The following is a 22,500-nucleotide window of genomic DNA, read 5'->3' as shown; positions in this document are numbered from 1 at the left end:
AGAGGTCATGCTAGAATGGATAGAAAGTAGGCGTTCTCGAGGGTTGAGTCTCATGTAAGCTCATAATGAAGAAAGCAGACACAATGTTGACACAATGGGAAAGAAAACTATTACTCTGAAATCGAGCGGTCACGAAAAAGCGCGAGTATTGGTTTGTCTAGCCACAAAGGCTGATGGAACTAAACTGAAACCTATGGTGGTTTTTAAAGGGGGGAAGCAAGAAGTTGTGGCCTTGAAACAAGAATTTCAAATTCGCGCAGTTGTTGCAACTTCTACAAACGGATGGATGGATACTGAGCTAACCCAAGTCTGGATTGACTCTGTTGTTGGAGCATTTGCATTCAATCGAAGGCTGTTAGCCTGGGATTCCTATGAATGTCACATGGAGGACAAAATCACCAAGTCATTGAAGTCTAAGAAAGTTGACCGTGTAATTGTGCCTGGGGGCTGCACAAAGTACATCGAGGCACCAGATGTCAGTTGGAATAAGCCTTTCAAGGCTGTGTACCGAAAAATACGATGAATGGCTGGGAACTGTAGGAATTCACAAAGAAACAGCTGCTGGAAACTTGAGGGCTCCACCGAGGAGGGTCATTCTACAGTGGATTCTTGATACATGGGCCAAGCTACCAACAGAGGTCATTAAGGAGTCTTTCGGAAGCTGTGCTTTAAACCTCCCTGTTGACACTTCATGCGACAATGTTATTCATTGTTTCAAAGATGGCCAGCCATGTAGCACTGGAAAAGCTATGCTTCGCTCACAGCTAGAGATCTTGAGTGAGCCAGCCGACGCCAATCCTTTTGATACTACAGGTTCTGATGTAGAAGAAGCGTACTCACCACCGTTGGAACTTCTAGACTCTGACCAAGAGGGGGATAGTGACATCGAAGTCAACTGAAAATACCGGGTATTAGTAGATACCAGAAGAAAACGTCCAATAACTATGTGACTACAGGACGTTTAAGTTTGTTGTGTTCGTAAAAGTGCTTGAGAGATACTGAACTACTTTTAAATGCACAGACTAAGACAAAGTGCATCCTGTGTTAGATCTTGTGAACTTTCAGCAACAGTCAGGACATTGACATCGAGTGAAGCGTTGTTGAATACCTGCAGAAAAGTGTTCACAAGGCTGTTAACTTCAAGCCTGTAAGCCACGAAAAATACTCATGAAGTAAATTAAATTGTACAATCAAAATATTTTGTTTTTTTGGTATGAGCCCTTTAAATAAGCGCCGCCTTCAAATAAGGGCTGCCCTCGAATAAGTGCCGCACCGGAGACACGAAAAATTAAATAAGTGCCATGGCACTTATTCGAGTAAATACAGTATCTCTAAAACAAGAAAAAAATATTCCAAAAAGGAAAACGCCATTCTTCTTTACTTTGAAAAGCCTTTCAAATAAGCAGCAATTATTTTTTACTTCATAGGCACTTTAAACAATTGGCGATTGGTAGGTGTATTTGAACTACAAGTGAAATAAATTTGGCTAAACTATCATCGATGCAGAATTTCCTTGCTGTAGGACTTGGCAAGAACACTTGGAGTTTGGTTCATCAAAAGATTGCACAATCCCACACAATTCCCTGCTTAATCGAAGTTTCTTTCTTTCCACACAGTTTGCCTTCAAAATTTGGTATAATTTTAATTTTCTTTCCTGCACCCTTTTAAAAGGCCAACTTGGAAATAAGATATTTAGTTCAAGTTACCGAAAGTGGTATAGTGATAAATTTGGAGACATATTTTGCACACTGTAAGAAACAAGTCACAGCTATGAGTCCTAAAACGTTTTCATTTTAAGTCACAGCTATGAGTCCTAAAACGTTTTCATCTGTCAGGGGGTGTGGTATTTTTTTCTGGGATAACTCAATTTATTTCAAAAATAAAGCTTTGTTAATTATGTTACCACCCAGTCTTGGTTCTTGCCTCTCACTTGAAAACAATGGAATTAAATTTTAGTAATAGGCAAAGGACCCCTGAAAAGTAAAAAGAACCCCCAATTCTTTGGAACTGGGGGTCCCAAGGACCCTTAACTATCAAAACTAGTGGGAACTCTGTGGGTATTGTCTAGGCAACTGGACCTCATGGTAGGGTGGGCATGGATCACAATTTAACACAATAGAAAAGTAATCTATGAGATTGTTTTTAATACATGACATGCGCTAAAATACTGATTTATTTGTTAATTTTTAATTTTGCATGACCTTGGGGTTTTATAAAATTTAGAGTGAATTTGGTTAGCTGCAGTAATGTTCCTTGTGTCCTTATGAAACTTGTATCTTATTAGTATTTAGCATATGCTGAAGTTGTGGCTTGTGTTCATTCTACCCTATGGTCTCTTCATCAGATACAGTACGCCTCATTAATGTTTTATCCAAACATGTATTAAACAAATTGAAATAGCTGTTTATCCACACAGAAGTAGAGTTTTAAATTTTTAAAAGCCTGAGCATGAGCCCATCTCCCTTAGTAAATCTGAATTAAGTCTCTGTTCATTAAGAATTCTTTATTAATAAATAGAAGAGAAAAAGAAACATGCCCAGAATCATACGCCTGGACTTACAATTTTATATAACTAACTGCTATAAAGCTTATATAGCACAGCTATATCAGCTTATATAGCAGATATAAAGCTTATATAGCAGAGCTAATAGACCCCATGTCTGTTTGTTGGTCTGGCTAGAATGGGATACAAAATATCATAGTTATTGTTATGCTTTGCCATTCTTTGCCTTGCATATTATTTAACTTGAAGGTTCAAAACTTGAGGAATCTTCCACTTCAGCATTTAGCAAAGTGGAAAGCTCTTCTGCTTCACCGTCAAATGACATCCTGGGTTCCCTGGGCTCAAGAATGATGGAGGCAGACACAGGTAGCAGCACAAAGGATGCTGAACTAGTTGATAGTGGTGTAGATGAGGAAATGGAGCCACCTGATGAAGAGGCTGTGTTCTCAGATCCTGATGAAGAGGATGAAAGAGACATAACACCTGTCAAATCAGAGAGCTCTAAGGAGAAGGATTATGAGTTTAAACCAATTGAAAAGGAAGGCATGGATGACAATGAGGAAGGGGACAGTAATGAGGACATCACCGAGCTTGAAGATCTTGAAAATTTAGGAGATGAATTGAAAGAGCTGATCATTAAATTCTCCCAGGAGAGGTTTGCTATAACTTTGCCATAATGTTTGATTTCCTCACTCTTATAACTGTTAAACTACATGTATCTTTGTGCTCAATTGTACTCATTAAATTTAAAAACGGAATTAAAGATCATTAATTTTTTATTTCATTTGCTACAGAAAAGACTTGATGTTTATTTTCCTTAAGAGTGTGTCCATGAGAAAACCAGGCAGAACCAGGCAATGGTTTAAAGCTTTAATCAAGCTTTAGCACACGGTCATCTTAATATAACCCGGAGACAAGGAATAATCAAAGTTGTGCCCAAGAAACAAACTAAACTTTACTTGGAAAACTGGAGACCAATATCCCTTCTTAAAATTGACTACAAAGTAGCAGCGAAGACTATAGCAGGTAGAATTTCCAAAGTTCTTCCCAAACTGGAAATGTTAAAGACCGAAACATCGGCCAAAATGTAAGGCTAGTTAAAGACAATACATGTAATGAAAATAACATCCTTAGAAAACATTCCCAGTATGGCAATTTTCATCGATTTTAAAAAAGCCTTTGATTCTGTGGATTGGAATTTCTTAGCTAAAGCTCTAGAAACCTTTAACTTCGGTCCACAAATCCGAAAGTGGATTAAGACGTTCTATACCAATATCAGCGGCTGTGTTGTTAACTATGGGCACTCTTCAGAGTTTTTTAACCTGCAAAGAGAAGTCAGACAAGGCTGTCCTCTGTCTGGTATTCTCTTTGTTCTATGCACGGAAATTTTAGCACAGGCAGTTATCAGAAATAATGATAACATCAAGGGAATTCAAATCTATTACAAAGAATGTAAAGTATCTCAATATGCAGATGATACTACCGCTTTCGTGTCTGATGCATCCTCTGCGGAAAACCTTTATGAAATAGTGTGAATCTTCCATGATGTTTCAGTGTAGCTAGGGTCACATAGATACAACACCTTGACACCTTTTGATACAGCTTGGCCTTCAGAACCAATATACACTGTACACACTGAGAATCTATTGCAATTATAATGAACACATTTGTTTCAAAAAATATTTTGAGCAAAAATTAGACTCCATGAAAAACCTTCTAAATCTTTGACAGTCAAGAAACCTTACCTTGTATGGTTGAATAATCATTCTTAAAAGCCTTGCCCTCTCCAAGATTGTCTACAATACATCTTTACTCACCTTCCCCTTGGAATTTGCATCTTTGTTTAAATCGGCTATCTCTGAGTTTGTTTGGAATAAAAAACCTAAAATCAAACACACCACAATGATTGGTCCGAAAATTAAAGGTGGCTTAGACCTACCAGATTTCAAAATAATGAACAATGCTCTTAAGGTCACTTGGATAAAAAGACTACACGAAAGCAGCGGTAATGTAAGTTGGAGCCACATACCTCTTTCGCTTTGAAAATACGCAGGAGGTTCTTTTTTATTTGAATGGAACTATGATTTAAAATATCCCATTAAATTTTACAAAGACATCTTGTATATCTGGCAGACAATAAACCAACACACTCACAAAAACAAAGAACAAATACTAAACGAAATCTTGTGGAGTAACCGCTTTATTGAAATCGAAAGTTTCTCTGTCTGTTACAAAGTTGGCATAAAGCAGGAGTGATCAGAGTCAAAGACATTTTTTGTAAAAATAACTTCTTAACTTTCAATGAGTTTTGCCGCAAGTTCACAATCAAAACTAATTTTCTCGCATGTTACAGCTTATGCAACTCAATTCCTCAAAAATGGATTCGCTTGTTAAAAGAAACTAACCCAGACACACCCATGAATTTAGAATATGTGGGGGAAATACCTTTAAGCAAGTTTTCCTGCTCTCTCTGGATTCGAATCTTCTGCCACATTTTTTTCGACATTTTGAGAATGTCACAAAATGTTGCTCTGAAAATATTTGAAAAAAATGTCTCAAGTGCTTCTTTTCGCCAATTTTATAATAAAACTGATGGGAAAATACTAAGGGAGATATTTCTTGTTGATTTCAAGTTAGGTTAAGACAGAAATATGGCTTTTGTGTTTTAGTGGATGTTCATGAAATGGCCAAAAATCAATACTAAATTAATTAATAATTAAATATGCATAACTTAGTGGTAAATGGCCATTTTTGGAGGGGTCCCCCTAACTTAAAAGGAATAAAATATTTTGACCTAATTTTTTGCCATAATCATTGACTTGCCAAACCCAACATTTGTGCCAAGTTTGAGTGAAATCGGTGATTTGAGCTGCATCACCTCCTGCCTGGTTCTGCCTGGTTTTCTCATGGACACACTCTTAAAAGTTGAGTTTGATTGTATTTCTCTCTACAGTGATTCTTCAGTGCGATGCAATATAATGGAGAATGTCCTTAAGAGCATTGCATCCCTGGTAAGTCATAAAGTCTGCATACGAGCCAAGTGGCCCATCAGGCCGGAGCTTATCCCGGTTTCTGTAGCATGAAGTGACTAGGAGGATTTCTACTCCCCCCTGGATGGGATGCTAGTCCATCGCAGGGTTACCCCCAGCATTAAGTTCGCCGGTACCCATTTATACACCTGGGTGGAGAGAGGCACTGAGAGAGCAAAGTGTCTTGCCCAAGAACACAACACAATGTCCCCGGCCAGGGCTCGAACCTGGACCGCTCGATCCGGAGACGAGTGCACTAACCGTGAGGCCACCGTGTCATATCATTACCCAAATTTTAATGTTTATCAGAAGTAGTTTTCCAAAGGGAAACAATAGGTATTTCTCTTAAATGTAAAACTGTAGCACTACTACTATGATATCTATGCCAATCTGCAACTTTGAGAAGTTTTGCACATGTTGTTAGCTAGGCCTAATAGACAGGGTCTTCTTCAACATGTACATAGATCCCATAGTGAGCCTTTAAAGCTCTGTAAAGTAATTAGGATGACTAGGCAAGATCATGGACTATACAGGTAAAACAGGAAGGCTCAGATACATTGTGATCAAGACTCAAAGAACAATGCTGAAAGAGGACTTTATTTCATTTTCTAGTTTCATACATAATGTATTAGAAAGAAAGGATGGAATTTTCTTTTAAAGTAAAGAGGTTAATTTTACACGAATGTTTACTTTGAGGCTAAGATTTAGTGTCCGGTGTCCGTATTATAGGGGATATTTTTATACGAATAATGTATCTATAAGCATTTTGCTGGCAACCAATGAACTCTCCATATTAGAGAGGTTGACGTCAGGAGAGGATGGACTATGCTGTTGTTTCAAATGGAAGTACATATTACTAGCAACAACAGAGCAACTTAAAAACTAGATCTCATCTTAGTGGCAAGGTATTGTCCAAATCATGCAACTAGTTACTATTATCTATACATACATACATACAATGTACATACATTCAGACAGACAGACAGACAGACATAAACTATATTTAAAAGTTTATTTAAACTTTATCTGTACGTTGTTAATCAGTAGCACATTTTCATGATTTGTTGCTGCTGTACGTATAATTTTTGTTGTTGCTGTGTTGCGTTGCAGGAGGAATTTGAAGATGACACAGCAAAGTCTCTGGCTGTTTGTCTCAACTTTTGCTTGGTAGATGATTTAATTACTTCATGTATTTTGAAAGACAGGTGTGTGACAATGAATAACTTTCACTGGTTATAGCTTATTTATCAGTTAATAATTGGCTTACTTTTTAAGATGATGTCGATGAAGGCCTCACAATCAAAATCACAGTGGAGATCAAGTAATACTCCTTCAATGCCTTCTAATTAACCTTTTTTGTTCAATTTAGAAATGCTATTTACTCTTTTAACTTTTCCCAAAATTCCACAGGCCATTACTACCATAAAAGTCCTAATGTAAAATGAAAAAGTTCATGTACTGGCTGCATGGCACTAATACAAAACAGTATCTTAAATTTTACCATAATACTTGATAGAAAGTGTTTGATCAAGAGAGATGTTTAGTGCAGCATATACATAAACTTATGCTATATAGAGTGGAAAAAGTTAATGCAAATGCTGTATTCTTAGTTTAATTTGTGGCATGAAATAAAATAGTTTTAAATATATTGACTCATCCCAGCCTTAGATTACAGTGCGGTTTACACTTTGTCTGACAAGGATTTAGCTGAAGAAAATGAATTGTTAGACATAATTATGGTGAATAACCTATTTAACAATTAGATTGTGAGCTTGAGATTTCTATCATGCATGGAAATTGAGAGTGAATAATCTAATTGTAGTATAAATCTGCTAGCCATTCAAAATTCTATCTAAAGAAAGGTAAGATGTGGACGCCATTTGGTCAACAACCAAACACATGCTAGGCTACTGACTATCTTCAACAGAATACATAGTGAGTAAAATAAATATTGATTTTGAAAAATTAGCACTGAGGAAGGGCTAGGCTTGAAACATCTGCTAAATACAGTAATTGACTTTTTGGCACTATTTTATTACTATCTAGAACTTTAGGTGGAGATTAGCATAGCCAATGAGAGAACGACATTCATGATACAACACTATTTAGATTGTGTGGTTCCAGAAAATATCCATACCCCCCCCCCCCCCCCCACAGAGGGGTTTTTCCAGTTTGACCCCCCACCCCCCAGGATCTTCCGTTCCAGGGGGCTTCACAGAACTGCCGCCACCCCCTGGAATTTCCATGATTTTTCTACTTGGGGCCCCCCCTACACCTCGGAAATTCCATATCCATAAATAACAAGACTTAACTCCTTAAGTGTACTAAAATTCAGCCGCAGCTGTTTATAGTTACATTGTAGATGAAGACATACTTTTTCATGGTAGATTGCAGACGCAGCACGTTCCTTCATGTCATGTTAAAATGTTTGAACCAGCATTTGAACTAATGTTTTTCAGTGTTTAGTCTTTCTGGCATAGGATTAAGCGTTTATTTCGGTTTATTTGCCTGAAATTTTGTTTATTTAAGGTGGATTTCTTACGTTTGAATCGCATAATTGACAGGCTCATCAAGACGTGAGTTCTTTTCTAGCTTTGACTCAAGTGTGTGTTGTTTATTCGAGCGAAAGCACTCATTGTCAATTGCAACCATTGTGTTAGCGGTGTTGACAGAGTCAAATCAGCTCAAATCAAACCAATGAGTGCACTTTGTGAGTAGAGTTCTGAAAACTTGAAGCAAAACAAATATTAATAACATTGTGTCTAGATGCCTGGCAGCTGGGAAGTGTTCTCAAAAACCTAGCCTACCCAGCAGTCTGAAATTAGTATAGAAATCCCACAGAATAACTCATTTAATTCTTCGTACAACTGTACAGTAGATCTTTGTTTAGCAATGTCAAGCAATTGCAACTATTATTTTAGCTTTTTATGAATTTGGGGATACTATAAGATCTTGAGGCTTTGACACAGAAAATTTTCATGCTCTGACTCTAGGTCAACTCTTATAGAATAATATCTTCAAAAATCCCAATTGAAACTGGCTCTGAGAGTACTCAATGTTTGTTCAGAAATGCCAAGCAATTCTAAATAATGTTTTGGTTTTGTAGTGAACAAATTCTTGGCATGGTTGTTCAAAACACTAGATACCCACAAAAATTCATAGGTAATCAATTTCAGAAAAAATTATTGTTACTAGTATCAATTGATGGAACTCAGAAAGGAGCCCATGTCTTAAAGTCGGGCTAATGAACTAATAAAGCAGGAGCTGTGGAAGGAAAGGCTTGATCCTGGCCTTTATGGTATCCATAGTCTTAGAGCAGGGGAGCATCGGTGGCAGCAGCCCTGGGTTTTACCTGATAGGCTGTTCCAACGGCAGGGAGGATGGTGTAGTGAGAAGTTCAAAAATAACTACATCCAGGAGTCCCTGGAGTTGCTGTTAAAAATTACTAAGGCCATGCCATTCAAGGCTGAGAACTGTATGGACTGTTAGGCCATTTTCTGCAAAAGTGCTAACGTTTAGGTTCTAGTCAAACTTTGGATCAAGTGTTGTATCTGGACTGGTTACGATATGTCGTGCGTTTTCCATACAGTTTTAGAGTTTTTGACAGTGGAGTATTGTCTCTATCTTGTTCAGACTTCCTCATTAGTGACATTGGACAGTAGCAATAGGTCAAGAAGTACTGTATGAATTTGTTCCTTCTGTTCGGTTTCGACTTTTTTGCTACTCTATGTTTTGTGACGTTGCGGCAGTCAGCTTGACATGGCTACCAGCGGTGTGTGAGAAGAGTAATTTTTCACTGGCTGAGTGAAATGAAATAAGTGAAAAATGGGGCCACTGGGGCCTGGGTATAGGTCATGTGACCTATCAAGCAGGCAGTTGTTTTTGTTACGTCCGCCATTGCCAACTTTCCCGCCCACCCACCCAAAAAATTTTAAGTTTTTATACAATACCAGTAGAATGTACTAGCCTTGAACTTTTTTCATTATTTCCAGTCTTAAGCGTAATGCTACTTGTATTAGCTGTGATTTTGCAATAAACGTCAGGTGGCGGCAGTCAGCTTGACATGGCTATCAGCAGTGTGTGAGAAACAAAAGTACATTGTTTCCATGGGCAAATGAAACAAATAACTAAATTAATGTGTGTAATAATTAAATAACTCCTACTATACACTCCTATTTTCGTCGCTACTAGTTAAACCAGAAAATATGTCAAGAGTTTACATTGAGATTGACTATAAATTCAGCAGCCATGCAAGAATTGAAGAAAAATTGCTTCCCTCCTCACCCCCCATCCCCCCCAAAAAGGGTTACATGATAGTTTAAAAAAACAAAGTAAGTGACATTAAGCTCACCTACATGTATCCCCCTTGTGCATTTTTTTTTTGCGCATGAATACAAGTTCAGTGGAAATTATCTTTGCTTGTTATGTGTAATATCATATATAACATTATGTTGTTAGAGTTAATGTAACTCGAAAGGACTGGAGTTATTTCTCATTTATTGCCATAACAATCAACCAAAATAGCATACTTAATTGACTCTTTTAAAACTTGTGTACATCTCTATGCTTTTCACCTGAAGTTTGACTGCATAATCTGCATGAAACTGCACTAATTAACGCAGGTTTCATTAATGCAGGTTTTTGTTGGCTTCGTCGCAAATTTCATCTGCACGTGGCGGCATGTTGTTGCTAGCTGACAAATCTGTCATGCACTTGACATGTCCCGGATGTTATGTTTATAGTAATTTTATTCAATTCCCACTTAATTGAAATATATTTCAAGGAAAATACTTGCTTTTTGAACAATACAGCGAATTCACGACTTTTTGTCTCTTAGGATTTGTGGTGATTTTCTGCCAATCTGTGGCTTTTAGGATTTACCTTGCTTTGTCTGCACAGTGTGACGGAGTGAAGGCGTGACACAACCTTTCACATGGAAATTTAGCTGAAGAAAATGAATTGTTAGACATAATTATGGTGAATAACCTATTTAACAATTAGATTGTGAGCTTGAGATTTCTATCATGCATGGAAATTGAGAGTGAATAATCTAATTGTAGTATAAATCTGCTAGCCATTCAAAATTCTATCTAAAGAAAGGTAAGATGTGGACGCCATTTGGTCAACAACCAAACACATGCTAGGCTACTGACTATCTTCAACAGAATACATAGTGAGTAAAATAAATATTGATTTTGAAAAATTAGCACTGAGGAAGGGCTAGGCTTGAAACATCTGCTAAATACAGTAATTGACTTTTTGGCACTATTTTATTACTATCTAGAACTTTAGGTGGAGATTAGCATAGCCAATGAGAGAACGACATTCATGATACAACACTATTTAGATTGTGTGGTTCCAGAAAATATCCATACCCCCCCCCCACAGAGGGGTTTTTCCAGTTTGACCCCCCACCCCCCAGGATCTTCCGTTCCAGGGGGCTTCACGGAACTGCCGCCACCCCCTGGAATTTCCATGATTTTTCTACTTGGGGCCCCCCCTACACCTCGGAAATTCCATATCCATAAATAACAAGACTTAACTCCTTAAGTGTACTAAAATTCAGCCGCAGCTGTTTATAGTTACATTGTAGATGAAGACATACTTTTTCATGGTAGACTGCAGACGCGGCACGTTCCTTCATGTCATGTTAAAATGTTTGAACCAGCATTTGAACTAATAAACAACTGACTTAGAAGCGCTTCACTCCCAAATGGGATAGCAGCTGACTTTTTCTTCATTGAATTAAAAGAAGTTTTCATACAAGAATCTCGGAACATACATAAAGCTCTTTCAAATAACCCAGTCAAAGTTTTAATTTATGCATGGTCAAAACAACATATTGAATTACTTTACACAGGCAGTAAAGTTGTCATGCAACATTTTTTTTCAAAACAGCTGTTTCCCAAATGTCGTTTTATTTCTTCTTTCACCAAAGGAATACATCAATTAAGTCATATGCTTTGTCTCTATAGTTTGTAAATGATAATAAATTCATTTTATACCTTAGTTTTTTGATTTGCCATACATTTCATACGTGAAGCACGCATTGTTCAGTCATTCTATGAATGACATGAAATCCCAGCTACTGCTCCAATGCCCCTCACTGTCCACGGTTACTTAAAGTTCAAGACAAATGGCTTTGAATCGACTTTGCTCACTTAGCAAACTATTAATTACACGGATGACAAGGAAAATATGTGATAACCTTGTTACCGCAAGATCGAAACGGGGAATAATTTTGTACGAGTATCCAATGAAATGAACAAAGTAGGAATCTCACTTAATTGACCGCATGATTAATGCTGGAAAAAGCATCTGAGCTGCACTTAAGCTAAATACACTGTACAGCACGATCTTCAAAGTATAAATATCATCAACTTCATTGTTCATGTATTGCTGCACCTCTTTGTCAGTATTTTGTTCAACTTGACATCCAACGAACACAGTGCTCAGGATTACCGTGTGTTGTACAACGTCGGAAGAAAAATGGAAAATATATGGCAAAGAATCTAATGTTCATTTCAATGGATGGAACATTTCTGTCGGTTTGGTTACCTGAATCAATTATTGGGAAAGTACGATAGTAAGAAAGGACGTGGCGAAGAGGGACATGCAGGCCATTGGTCTTCCAATCGATTCGTGGGAGACTCTTGCCAGTGACAGGAGTGCGTGGAAAACAAATTGCACCAAAGCCCTACGAGAGGGAGAAAAGCTTCTGCACATCACAGTGGACACCAGGAGAGAACGTCAGAAGGCCAGGGCCCTTGCTCCACCCACTGATTCCACTTATGTCTGTGGTTCTTGTCACCGCATCTGCCGATCATGAATTGGACTCCAAAGCCATCTCAGAAAATGTTTAAGGAAATGTACAATTACTAACACACACTAAAATTATGGACTAGATTGTCTGATAATGCCAATACAATACAAATAATACGATAGTATTCATTCAATCGCATTTCACACCCACTGGAAAGAAAACTCTTTGAGTAGCCCCCCTCCCCTTCGGACATTTACCTCTTTCAGACCCCCCTACCCCTCGGAATTTCTGTGATCCTCTGTGGGGGGGGGGGGGTATGGATATTTTCTGGAACCACACATTATAAGCGTGAGATCTTCAACCTCATCAGCTATCACCTCATAGGAATCAAAAGCGAATAATCTAATTGTTTTAGTAGAATTCTAACTGAAGTTTACTTCAAATAATGATTTCCAATTCTTTCTCAACATATTATTAAACTTCGTGCCTTGGAAAGATCGCTTCAACTGATCATGAATTGTCATTTGAAATTGAATTTGTGTGCACACATGCAACATTTTTTCAATAACTTCAAGTTTTTGAAAGTCATGAAACCATAAATGTCCTTCTTTTAGTCTTCTCTGTAATTTAATTATCTTTTTGCATCAAAATGTTCCTCCAAAACTTTGGGAAAACGGAAAAAAGTCACCATTTCTTAGACAACCACGCTAATGGCTGATAGTGTGCAACCAGTCAGCCAATCAGATTGTAGCATTTGTACATGTGTCTTAGTATAATTTTACTAACAAGTCAGACAAGCAAAAACGCGAGTCTGATGAGGTGGCAGCTACATGTTGCATATAGTGCCATACATAGTGTGAAGGTTTATGCAGCAGGTTGCCCAGAAAAATTGTCAGATTTTCTCAGCTTGATTTTGCGTAAGTGAACATTTCCAGTGCCGTGAGACTTTTTTTGCCATATTAGGATGTAGGTGGGTGTTGTTGATATTTGGACGAACCAATCAGAACACTATTTTCCTTTGGGACGTCACAAGGCTTCAAAGTGTTCAACAAGATTATTCCAGGTTGTTTTTCAGTGTTTAGTCTTTCTGGCATAGGATTAAGCGTTTATTTCGGTTTATTTGCCTGAAATTTTGTTTATTTAAGGTGGATTTCTTACGTTTGAATCGCATAATTGACAGGCTCATCAAGACGTGAGTTCTTTTCTAGCTTTGACTCGAGTGTGTGTTGTTTATTCGAGCGAAAGCACTCATTGTCAATTGCAACCATTGTGTTAGCGGTGTTGACAGAGTCAAATCAGCTCAAATCAAACCAATGAGTGCACTTTGTGAGTAGAGTTCTGAAAACTTGAAGCAAAACAAATATTAATAACATTGTGTCTGGTAGATGCCTGGCAGCTGGGAAGTGTTCTCAAAAACCTAGCCTACCCAGCAGTCTGAAATTAGTATAGAAATCCCACAGAATAACTCATTTAATTCTGCGTACAACTGTACAGTAGATCTTTGTTTAGCAATGTCAAGCAATTGCAACTATTATTTTAGCTTTTTATGAATTTGGGGATACTATAAGATCTTGAGGCTTTGACACAGAAAATTTTCATGCTCTGACTCTAGGTCAACTCTTATAGAATAATATCTTCAAAAATCCCAATTGAAACTGGCTCTGAGAGTACTCAATGTTTGTTCAGAAATGCCAAGCAATTCTAAATAATGTTTTGGTTTTGTAGTGAACAAATTCTTGGCATGGTTGTTCAAAACACTAGATACCCACAAAAATTCATAGGTAATCAATTTCAGAAAAAATTATTGTTACTAGTATCAATTGATGGAACTCAGAAAGGAGCCCATGTCTTAAAGTCGGGCTAATGAACTAATAAAGCAGGAGCTGTGGAAGGAAAGGCTTGATCCTGGCCTTTATGGTATCCATAGTCTTAGAGCAGGGGAGCATCGGTGGCAGCAGCCCTGGGTTTTACCTGATAGGCTGTTCCAACGGCAGGGAGGATGGTGTAGTGAGAAGTTCAAAAATAACTACATCCAGGAGTCCCTGGAGTTGCTGTTAAAAATTACTAAGGCCATGCCATTCAAGGCTGAGAACTGTATGGACTGTTAGGCCATTTTCTGCAAAAGTGCTAACGTTTAGGTTCTAGTCAAACTTTGGATCAAGTGTTGTATCTGGACTGGTTACGATATGTCGTGCGTTTTCCATACAGTTTTAGAGTTTTTGACAGTGGAGTATTGTCTCTATCTTGTTCAGACTTCCTCATTAGTGACATTGGACAGTAGCAATAGGTCAAGAAGTACTGTATGAATTTGTTCCTTCTGTTCGGTTTCGACTTTTTTGCTACTCTATGCTTTGTGACGTTGCGGCAGTCAGCTTGACATGGCTACCAGCGGTGTGTGAGAAGAGTAATTTTTCACTGGCTGAGTGAAATGAAATAAGTGAAAAATGGGGCCACTGGGGCCTGGGTATAGGTCATGTGACCTATCAGGCAGGCAGTTGTTTTTGTTACGTCTGCCATTGCCGACTTTCCCGCCCACCCACCCAAAAAATTTAAGTTTTTATACAATACCAGTAGAATGTACTAGCCTTGAACTTTTTTCATTATTTCCAGTCTTAAGCGTAATGCTACTTGTATTAGCTGTGATTTTGCAATAAACGTCAGGTGGCGGCGGTCAGTTTGACATGACTATCAGCAGTGTGTGAGAAACAAAAGTACATTGTTTCCATGGGCAAATGAAACAAATAACTAAATTAATGTGTGTAATAATTAAATAACTCCTACTATACACTCCTATTTTCGTCGCTACTAGTTAAACCAGAAAATATGTCAAGAGTTTACATTGAGATTGACTATAAATTCAGCAGCCATGCAAGAATTGAAGAAAAATTGCTTCCCTCCTCACCCCCCATCCCCCCCAAAAAGGGTTACATGATAGTTTAAAAAAACAAAGTAAGTGACATTAAGCTCACCTACATGTATCCCCCTTGTGCATTTTTTTTTTGCGCATGAATACAAGTTCAGTGGAAATTATCTTTGCTTGTTATGTGTAATATCATATATAACATTATGTTGTTAGAGTTAATGTAACTCGAAAGGACTGGAGTTATTTCTCATTTATTGCCATAACAATCAACCAAAATAGCATACTTAATTGACTCTTTTAAAACTTGTGTACATCTCTATGCTTTTCACCTGAAGTTTGACTGCATAATCTGCATGAAACTGCACTAATTAACGCAGGTTTCATTAATGCAGGTTTTTGTTGGCTTCGTCGCAAATTTCATCTGCACGTGGCGGCATGTTGTTGCTAGCTGACAAATCTGTCATGCACTTGACATGTCCCGGATGTTATGTTTATAGTAATTTTATTCGATTCCCACTTAATTGAAATATATTTCAAGGAAAATACTTGCTTTTTGAACAATACAGCGAATTCACGACTTTTTGTCTCTTAGGATTTGTGGTGATTTTCTGCCAATCTGTGGCTTTTAGGATTTACCTTGCTTTGTCTGCACAGTGTGATGGAGTGAAGGCGTGACACAACCTTTCACATGGAAATTGTCGATTTTGTCACTTTTTGCGACTGTAATATGCGAAAGCTACACAGGAATTGGTAGTAGAAATCTAAAGGATAACAAATTCTTAACAACAACAAAAGAAATTATTATTTTACACGGGGAGGGGGGTTTCACAAACCCATGCCTTTTTTCACTTTCCCTAACTCCTCTTTGGATTTCGGGAGATTTTCTGCCATTTCGTTGTTCCACGATTCCATCTTTTAGGATTTGGGGTCATTTTCCACTGTTCCGCGATTCCATCTTTTACGATTTGGGGTCATTTTCCGCCATTCCATCATTCCAGCTTTTAGGGTCGCCCGAATTCACAGCCCCAAGGTATTCAAAAGGAACATTGAGGCTGGAGATAGAGTGTACCAGTTGCGAGATGCCAAGACTTTTAGTTATTAGGCACCTTCCAAGTAATGTAAGACTCCGACAGTTCTGTATATCAAGGATGGTCTTCAGTTTTTGCTATTTTAACATAATTTTAAGCAGGCGAATTGGTTTTTCTGGCCATTGAAATCCAAAGGGTTTGTCGTGTCTATGTCTCCATGATCCCAGCCACAGAGCTTTAGTTTTTGACAGGTTCAATTTCAGGCCAGAGATATCACCCAAATTGTCCAATACGGTGATTGCTTTGTTAACTGAATTGCAGTTACTTTTAAAAAGGGTGGTATCATCAGCAAACTGGCTTAATTTTAATTCCTTACTGAAAATGTTTATACCCTGAATGTCTATATCTTGCCTGATTTTGCATGCTAGTAATTCTCCAGCCAAGATAAATAGACAAGGAGATAGAGGGCAGCCTTTTCTGACACTCCTCTTGACAAGCGAAAATAGTTTGTGCAGAAACATTGTTTATGACTGCACTTTCTACGTTGGCATAAAAAATGGAAATCCAGCGTTGAATGCTTTCCCCAAAATTAGATAGCGCAATAGTTCTTTGTATACATTCCCATTCAATTGTATTGAAAGCTTTTCAAAAAATCAAGCTGTAAAAGGATACCAGGAATGTTGCAGAGCTTTGTTTATTGACGAATATCATTAATAATTATTAGCCTAATGTTTTGTTCGATGTATCTACCTTTTATGAAGCCTGTTTGGTCAGGGTTGATTAGAAGACTTGAGACTTTTTCCAATATCTTGGTAATAACTTTTGATGCAATTTTATAGTCTACGTTTAATAGCGTTATCAGGCACCATTAGCAAGTGTGGAGAGGTCGGAGTCCTCTTTGGGTATGAGTGTAATTACACCTCTCCATTGTGAGGGTGCCATTTCACCCGCTCTGTATGAAGCGTTGAAACTGTCAACAAGATCCTGACCCAAAAAATCAAAAAAGCAGTTGTAAAATTCCCAAGTAAATCCATCCTCGCCTGGTGATTTACCTCTACCAAATGTGCATGAAATATCTTTACACTCCTTAAGAGTGATTTCTCTTTCTAACTCACCCACCGACTCTTCAATTCTGGGTAGTTCTAAATTTTCAATGAAGCTTGTAAATGGTGCCTTTTCAACACTTTTCAAGTATAGAGTTCTTTATAAAATATTTCAATTTCCTCTAGTATTTCTTCTTCTTTGGTCGCTGACTTACCCTTGGGATGCTTCAACTCCTTTATCGTTTTATGATTGTAATTTCATTTCTCTAGGTTGAAGAAATATTTGGTAGGTTTTTCACCATGCTCAATCCATCTAATGTTTTAGAATGAACGATTGAGCCCTTTCCCCTGTTTTCATAAATGAGGCAAAGTTCCTGTTTCAACTGGGTATGATCAGCTTAACAAAAGCTTAACCAAAAATATATGCGTTTTGATGGCCAAGTCAGGTGAAACGACAAAAAAGACAATAGGTGTTCATGTGGAGAACAATAGAAATCATTCCACACTTCCCTAACAACCAACAAAAGTAAAAATAGTTTTCAAAGTTACCTTCCAAACCCCTGGTTGTTAGGGAAGTGTGGGATGGATTCTTTTGTTTTGCACATGAAATGTTATTGTTTTTTAACAATTCATGTGATTTGAACACAGTCATCCGAAAACCTGTCCTTCTTGAATTGTCTATCTACAAGCACAATATAATCTCTGATGGCAGAGGTGGGTGTCCTAATAAACAACGTTAAATTTGCATAGCGAGTACTTCTGTTTACATTTCTTTTTTTAACTAGACACTGTAAGAGTGTTTACTCAGGCGTCGAACGGCAGTATCAAATCGTACTTTATGAAAACACGTATTGGTCATGATAAAAACGAATTAAAGAATCAGGATATTTTAGCACAAGAGTTACTATTCAAGTTGCTTCGTTGAGTATCCTCCTAATCCAATCGCAAGTTGTGAGTTTAAACCATTTTGGTTCAAGAATGAAGCACAGCTGTCTACACACTTATGGGGAACTTGTTTGCAAAGAATTTTCGAGGTCTTTTTACAACTTATGGTAATTACATTGTACATGCTAGCAGAAATTGTACAAAGTTCATTTACTGGTCGTGGAGATCCGAATAAATTGTGCAGCTAAACATCTTTGCCGTGTTGCTATCTTAAAGCCTTTTCACGAGTCATATTTCCCAACAGCCCTATGACAAGGCTTAAATAGCATTGTACTTAATTTGCATAAACTTTCAAGTTGTGTTTTTTTGTGCATAACTTCCAAGAATTTGCCACCCTTAATGCAGTTTATGAATAAATATTTAACCTACATATTCTTATTGAATCAAGGCAGGAGTATTTTTAAAAAGGAACTCATTTCTAAGGGGAAATGCAGCATTCTGTTTTGCTATTTAATTTGGTTTCATACTTGTGTAGTTCATGTCACGCAACATGATTTTCTTAAGCAGTCAGACACAGTTTTCTAAAAGAATTGGCGATTGCTAAGACTGCTAAATATATTTGAACTACCAGTGAAATAAACTTGGTTAAACTATCGTCAATGCAGAGAACATTGGTTTGTCAATAGTCCCGCACAATTCCCCACACAATTTGCCTCCAAAATTACACATTTTTTTCCCCTGTACCCTACTAGAAAGCCAGCTAACTTGGAGGTAACATTTAATTCAAGTTACCAAAAGTCTTATCTTTAAAAATTTGGAGATCGGCATATTTCACGCAGTGCAAGAAACAAATCGCATGTTTTTAATGAGCTACCAGTCCAAAATCGTTTTGCATTTACAGTATTGTGCAAAAGTAATCCAAACGTATTTCACCGAAATTCACGGCTTTTCTTGGCTTTTTGACAAAAAAATATTGAATTATGATGGAAGCAAATTTTCAACGAAAAGTCACGATAATTCGCAATGCCTATTGTTTCCAACTATGTGAATTTCCAAACAACAATTCACTTGGAACAAAATTGACTTAGAATTTTCTAGCAAAAAATCTTTCTGTTCGATAAATGACTTCGAACATTTTAGCGAAATTGCGCTCTTTATTAGCTCTGCTCGAACATTCCCAAGCATTTTGTGGATGACAATTTGCCAAGTTCGAATTTGCCACGATGATTCTTTTCTGCTGTCATCTCACATTGCGTAAGCTTGTCTGTTTACATAACGGTTCTTTAAGACTCAACTGGATATACTTCAAAGTTTCCTTTACTTTTCAGTTTACATAAAAAGCATCACAGCTCTTACACAATTATTCTTCGGTTGTTTCTTGGCTCACATTTGTAGGCCACAAAGGGCACTCGTCGACACACGCCATGTTTTTGTAACCCAGACTCTGTGCGAAGTTGGTTTTGTATTACCATAGCAACCGCTAGTGTTCGATAGTGCTAACGTGCATTACACAATCATTCCTGTTGAAACTCTTTTGTGGTAGACTACTCAGCAAATCTCAAATCGCAGTAATAACAAAACTAAAACCAAAGTAATTGCCTGATTACTTTATTTTGACACTCAGTTGAAAACTGCTTCATTTGCTATTGTTTTGATCGAGGAAACCCTATTACTTTCTTTTTACTAGTATGAAATCGTTAACCCCCAACCCCCTTTCTCCCAAAACTGTGCATCTCGATCTTGCTACATTTTTCTCAGCCTTTTACCTAGACTCAAAGAAAAGTCCTTCGTCTTATTTATTCACAACCTGCCAGACGAAGGACAATCGTGGCTCACTTGGCCGCTTAGCGACCCTCACACGGCCCCTACACGGCCTAAAACCTCGCAGCTCCCACATGTGGGTTAAATAATGCAAAACATGAGACAACAACATTGAAAAACTTAAAACACATCCCAATGTTCAATGATTGCGGTCTTGTAAAATGTAAAGGTTCTTATTTCAAAAATAACTTAACGCCAGGTTTACACAACCAGTTTTTGTGAGAAACATGTTTGACTGTGCACACGGCACAGCAAAAATTTTGTTTACAGTTCAAAGTTTAGTGTGCCAGTAATGATTGGACAGCAGAAATATGCACAATACCAAAGACCAATGTGGTAGCAAAATTTGCCACAGTTTATGTTATTTGCCACAAAAAGCTAGCACACACAGCTTTTAATAAACAAATATGTTTGTGACATAAAAATTGGCTAACTTACATCTACAAAAGCGGCAGTAATGGAATCTAAATTTTCCGTGTCCCTTGTGTCTTGGTTGTAGCAATGTCTCATTTACCTAAGCAGACTAATGGTTTGATCAAGAACTTCGGCATGCGCTTCTGCAACTTCTGAGTCAAAATTCTCAAAAATTATTTCCGTTTTATCCAAGATGTCTGCAAGAAACTTAGGAAAGTCAACTTCTAAAATTAATCTAGTTCTCCTTTGCCCGCCATGTTTTCAGTGCTCTCTAGTGCTCAGTTACTCTTGTTCCTGTTGGCCGCGCTCGGCCCAGGAAGATTGCATCAATATTTGAGGTGTTGGATTGAATCAATATTTGAGGTATTGGATTGAATCAATATTCCAGGTATTGGGTTGCATCAATATTCGAGGTATTGGATTGAATCAATGTTCCAGGTATTGGATTGAATCAATGTTTTAGGTATTGGATTGAATCAATATTCCAGGTATTGGATTGAATCAATATTTTAGGTATTGGATTGAATCAATATTCCAGGTATTGGATTAAATCATGAAAATTAAAAGATTGAATTGAACCAAAAATTTTCTTTACCATTGGATTGAATGCCTTTTTCTATCTTTAAATAAAACCATTATTTAAAGGATTAAACATATATTGCAAGGATTAAATTTTGCTACAAATGGCTTGCCATAAGAGAGCAAAACAAACAACTTACTCCGGCTTCAGCGTGTGTTATAAGTACTGTTTTCTTGTGAACGCCTCACTTTCCCAACAACATCTATACCGAAGGCCAAACCACTGTGGGCTCGTAAGTTTTCCAAGTTTGTCGACATCCGCAGACATGGCGTTCAAGTGACATGGCACATGGCTGGGCATAAATACGAACCACTAGGTCGATGCTTACGGTCGATATGGAAGCAGAAAATGCTTGAAATAAGCTTATTGCCTTTAAACCCGGCAAGGATTCAGTTTACAAGGTAAGACGTCCTAAGACTGTTTTGTACGATTCAACTGTGGAACCAATCAAGACATGCACTGCTCATGCTAAAAACACGCAAAAGACATTTGAGAACTGTTGAGTTTTAGTTCCAAAACGAAATGTAATGTTTCATAAAATAAACATTTTGTCTCTGAAAGTTCTGTCTCATTTCTACGTTGTTTGTTTTGGAAAAGCAGGCTTCTGTAAACATTGTCACGTCAACAGACTTGACCTACTTGTGGAATTGGCACCCAGTTTTACCAATCAGTACGCAGGTTTGAAAATCAAAGTTGCTAAAACAAGGTTTACAAGTCTGTGTTTAAGAAATTACTTGTGAGGTAATCACTTTTTTCGTTGTGTGATGCAACACGACAGGGATATACGACTCGCCCGTACCCAGACCTCCGCCGTTTCTGAACACACCCACGAGACCGGCCACTATCCTATCTGGAATGAGGTCAAGTTTATTGATCGAGATCCTCACTGGTACACACGTAGGGTCAAGGAAGCTATTCACATAAGACTTCACCCTAACAACATCAACAGGGATAGTGGAATTGAAATTCCTGAAGCATGGATACCCACAATCAAGAAACACAACAACAGGAGAACGGTACAACAGCGGACCACTGAGGGAACAGCTACTCGCCGGAACAATGGAACAATAGGAGGATCGAAATGCACCAATCACAGCCGACCTTTGTGATATAAATGATACCGTGCAATCAGTCGACCTTATCGCCTGAAGAAGACTAGCAGTAAGCAGTCGAAACGTTGCGATCTACATCTCAAGTGACTACATCGTGAGACAAACGATAATACACTTTATTATTGCCTTTTTTTCGTTGGAAATAGCCAATTAAACTGACGGATCATTGAATATATTTTCGATAGTTTATTTGCATACACTTGCTCGTCAATGTCATTCATCACGGTTCATGTCATAAAAATTTGCTGTTTTGAATTACGCTATCTCGAATTTTCGTTTGGTTACCACGAAAATTTGCTACTTCGAATTGTACTTTCGAAAGTTTGACGACTCTTCATGGAAAATGTGCGAGAACAAAGGACGAATTTCGATGAATTTCGTTTGCATTACTTTTGCACAATACTGTAACTCGTTTCATTGCAATATGATTTGTCTTACTGCAGTGTTCTAAATAATATC

General features: G+C 37.7%; 1 protein-coding gene across 4 annotated transcripts in view; it reads left to right on the top strand.

The window, feature by feature from the left end:
- The window catches only part of LOC110048177 (integrator complex subunit 3-like), a 317,013-nt gene that overhangs the window by 200,756 nt on the left and 93,757 nt on the right, over positions 1-22,500 (top strand). For all 4 annotated transcript variants that reach the window (XM_089296027.1, XM_089296026.1, XM_089296025.1 and 1 more), the window contains 3 exons: positions 2,753-3,158; positions 5,457-5,514; positions 6,643-6,737. In XM_089296027.1, the coding sequence (XP_089152153.1) occupies positions 2,753-3,158; positions 5,457-5,514; positions 6,643-6,737 (559 nt within the window). The remainder of the gene's footprint in view (positions 1-2,752; positions 3,159-5,456; positions 5,515-6,642; positions 6,738-22,500) is intronic.

Source organism: Orbicella faveolata, unplaced genomic scaffold (genome assembly GCF_042242905.1).
Source record: "Orbicella faveolata isolate gen_17 unplaced genomic scaffold, um_ofav_v1 contig_26, whole genome shotgun sequence".
In the NCBI taxonomy this organism is placed as follows: Eukaryota; Metazoa; Cnidaria; class Anthozoa; order Scleractinia; family Merulinidae; genus Orbicella; species Orbicella faveolata.
Note: the sequence above shows the minus strand (reverse complement) of the source record. Positions and strands in the feature narration are given on the sequence as shown.